At 34.3% G+C, this 2,948-nt stretch overlaps 1 protein-coding gene across 1 annotated transcript; it reads right to left on the bottom strand.

Annotated features, from left to right (window-relative positions):
• Positions 1-277: 277 nt before the first annotated feature.
• Positions 278-846, bottom strand: LOC148296044 (uncharacterized). Its single transcript, XM_088250678.1, has one exon. The coding sequence runs from the start codon at positions 842-844 to the stop codon at positions 278-280; it is 567 nt and encodes a 188-aa protein (XP_088106804.1). The 5' UTR covers positions 845-846.
• Positions 847-2,948: the final 2,102 nt, after the last annotated feature.

Genomic DNA, 2,948 nt, shown 5'->3' with positions numbered 1-2,948 from the left:
TTTTTGTTAAAAGAATGAAACATTTCAGTAGAAATCACAAGATACTGTCTTTTCTTTACATATTTCATAAAACATTCAAACAAAAATGTACGCATCAAACAAAGTTAATTATAAGGATGGTTTTATTTGAACGAAATAGATATATATAGAAACACACACGTACATTGTCTTTTCGTTACATGTTTCATAAAAACTTCTTAAAAGTGACAAAGCCAGAAACAAATATCATATGAGATATGACATCATAAGACAAAGATCACACCGCATAATCAAGATTTTATTGCCAGGCTTTACATTTCTTGTCAAATATTCCTCTTCCATAGGTGAACATGAAAATGTCAAGAAAGAGGGGGAATTGCATCCACACAAACGAGCTGATTGGAACGCTAGCAAGCAAAATGATTGGAATAAATACCCATGATTCTCCCTCAAGCATAATAAAAAGTCTTGAAGAAAAAGCAACCATCATGGTGGTGATAGATAAAAAAAGGGTGAAAAGGCCTAATATCATTTTTGTGGGCAAAGACTTAAGGAAATCGTCTTCTGCATAGCGTGATGTGAGAATTCCCAAGAATATCATCACTGATGTCGTCGAAGAAAAGAGTGATATAGAATCTGAAATTATAAAAACCCTAAATAACTTCTTTCTTAAGAAGATGGGATCTTGATTGCTTCCACCAGGAACTGTAAATGCAGCAGCAAACATAATGGTAAAAATGAGGGCACCTACAACTTTGCAAGAAGTTGCTATCCCTGTCATCAACTCTTCTCCTTCCTTCACCAATTCTTTGTGGTTCTTGGTGAATACTTCTCGTGCTGTCATTTTCTCAATAAAATTTATCATTTCTATGGACGGTGGGGGTACGTACGATACTCTCCACCTCCTACATTTCATTAAGAAAACTCACATCACATATATAGCCTATAGGTATATGTAACAAAGTAATTGTCTAAGGTTACATATATGTAATAAAGTGAGAAAATATGACCTTGAACCATTGCAGCTCTCTTTGCATTTGCAAAGCTGCACCTTGAATATGATTAAGATGTGCAGATAAACTCCCTGCTGCATGTAGGATAGTATTGTACGTTTTACCACGTCACACATGAGCCGTAGAATTTGAAGAATTCGGTCATGGCCCAATCTCATTTCATGTAAGTCATGGATTCCTAGGTTAACAGTGAAAACAATATTAATCTACAACATATTACAAAAGTGAGAATTAAACCAAGAATCAATAATGTGGATGGATGTAGCTAGCGTACCTAACAGTTTGAGAAGATTCTTGACAACTCCTTGGAAGAAACCTATAACTGCATTGTGAAATCCGAAGATGTTGGCAAAACAAAAACATACAAAACTGTGTACGTGTATGACGAACACTTCACATGTGCTTTTTTATATATAAAATATAACAAAGGATGCAATATTGAAAACCAATATAAAAAACCAAGAAGAAAATGTTTTGTATAAAAAAAAATACAAAAATGTTTTGTATGACGAACACTTTGAACATAGTGTACGTACCTGAGGAAATGAGATCCCTTCGATTTCTTTTGTCATCTTCTAGTTCTTCAAAATTTACACAAACATCAAAGTTGATAGGATCAGGTTGAGGTTGTTGTACGTGTATATCTAAAGAGAAAGCAACACAATCCAATCAATACATTTTCCTACTTGTTTGAAGTAGTATTATTCTAGATCTATTTCTATATAATGATATATATATATATATATATATATATATATATATATATATATATATATATGTGTGTGTGTGTGTGTGTGAAGACACTGTCTTGTGAACAATGAAAGATAATGAATATGCAGACTTGCACTCCTTCATTTATACATAATAAATCTAATGAAATCTAATGAATATATATAGAAAAAATAGAAAGCTCTTGTCAGGTTCATTTCGTATTAATGTAATACAAAATAAATCAAAATAATTAATAACTACTTTTTTGAGACTTTGAAACTTCAATTTCCGTTTAATGGGTTTGGGGTTTGGAGGACTAGTTCACGTTGTAGTGGAAATTTAGCTGGAAAGCTTTCACCTTGGGTTGGAAAGCTCACTGAGCTTAGAGTTTTATCGCTGCCTTACAATGAACTAAGTGGATTTTGTGAAGTTGATTTTGGGGTGGATCTCGCGTAGGGATAGGTCTGGGCTGGAGAGAGAGAGAGAGAGAGAGAGAGATCTAAGGGTGGTGGAGATGGAAGGGGAAGAGGAGGAGGAGGGGAGGGGAGGGAGGAGACGGAAGGGGAAGAAGGGGAAGGAAGGGAAAGGAGGACTGGGTTCTTCAGGTTGGGGGGAGGGGGTTGGCTCTAGGTTTACTCTTTTTCTTCAATTTTTTCCAAAAAATATATATTTTAAATAATTTAATTGAAAATGGGATGAAATGACAGATTTTTACTATTTTAATAATTTCCTTTAATTATCATGAAATGAAAGTTTTATAATAATTTCCTTTAATTTTTAATTATATATTACTATTTTAATTGATAGAGACAATTTTACCCCTCAATTTAACAATAAAATTGACAGATTTTAACGGTAGGACCGTTTTGATACCAAATGAATAGTTGAATGACCTTTGAAATGAAAAATTTAGTTGGTGGACCAAAATGATACTAGAGCAATAGTTGGGGGACCATTGAAATCAGTAACTCTAGAATTTATGAGGCTAATCTTTTTCTCCAAATCACCAACCCTTAATTTGTTGCTTTCAATCTTTTAGGATGTTCTACAAACAACAAGGACACAACTGGAGAGAGAGTTGTCTTTAGAAGATACTCAAAGAATACATGATTTACCAGTGTAGGGGTCTTTTTGTTCCAGCAGCCTGACGAATGGGCTTGGGCTGCTGTAAAGGATGAGCAGATGTGTGAAATTGCCCATTTGTGTCTGAGTTCGAAAATTAAGCCCCAAGGATGCTTCGAAAGG

Source organism: Prunus avium, chromosome 3 (genome assembly GCF_965620075.1).
Source record: "Prunus avium chromosome 3, drPruAviu1.hap1.1, whole genome shotgun sequence".
Taxonomy (NCBI): Eukaryota; Viridiplantae; Streptophyta; class Magnoliopsida; order Rosales; family Rosaceae; genus Prunus; species Prunus avium.
This window is presented reverse-complemented; position numbering and strand designations above follow the sequence as displayed.

Bases quoted from the DNA above. Each gene is read 5' to 3' on its own strand.
- LOC148296044 (XM_088250678.1), bottom strand. From the start codon at position 844: ATGATAAATTTTATTGAGAAAATGACAGCACGAGAAGTATTCACCAAG.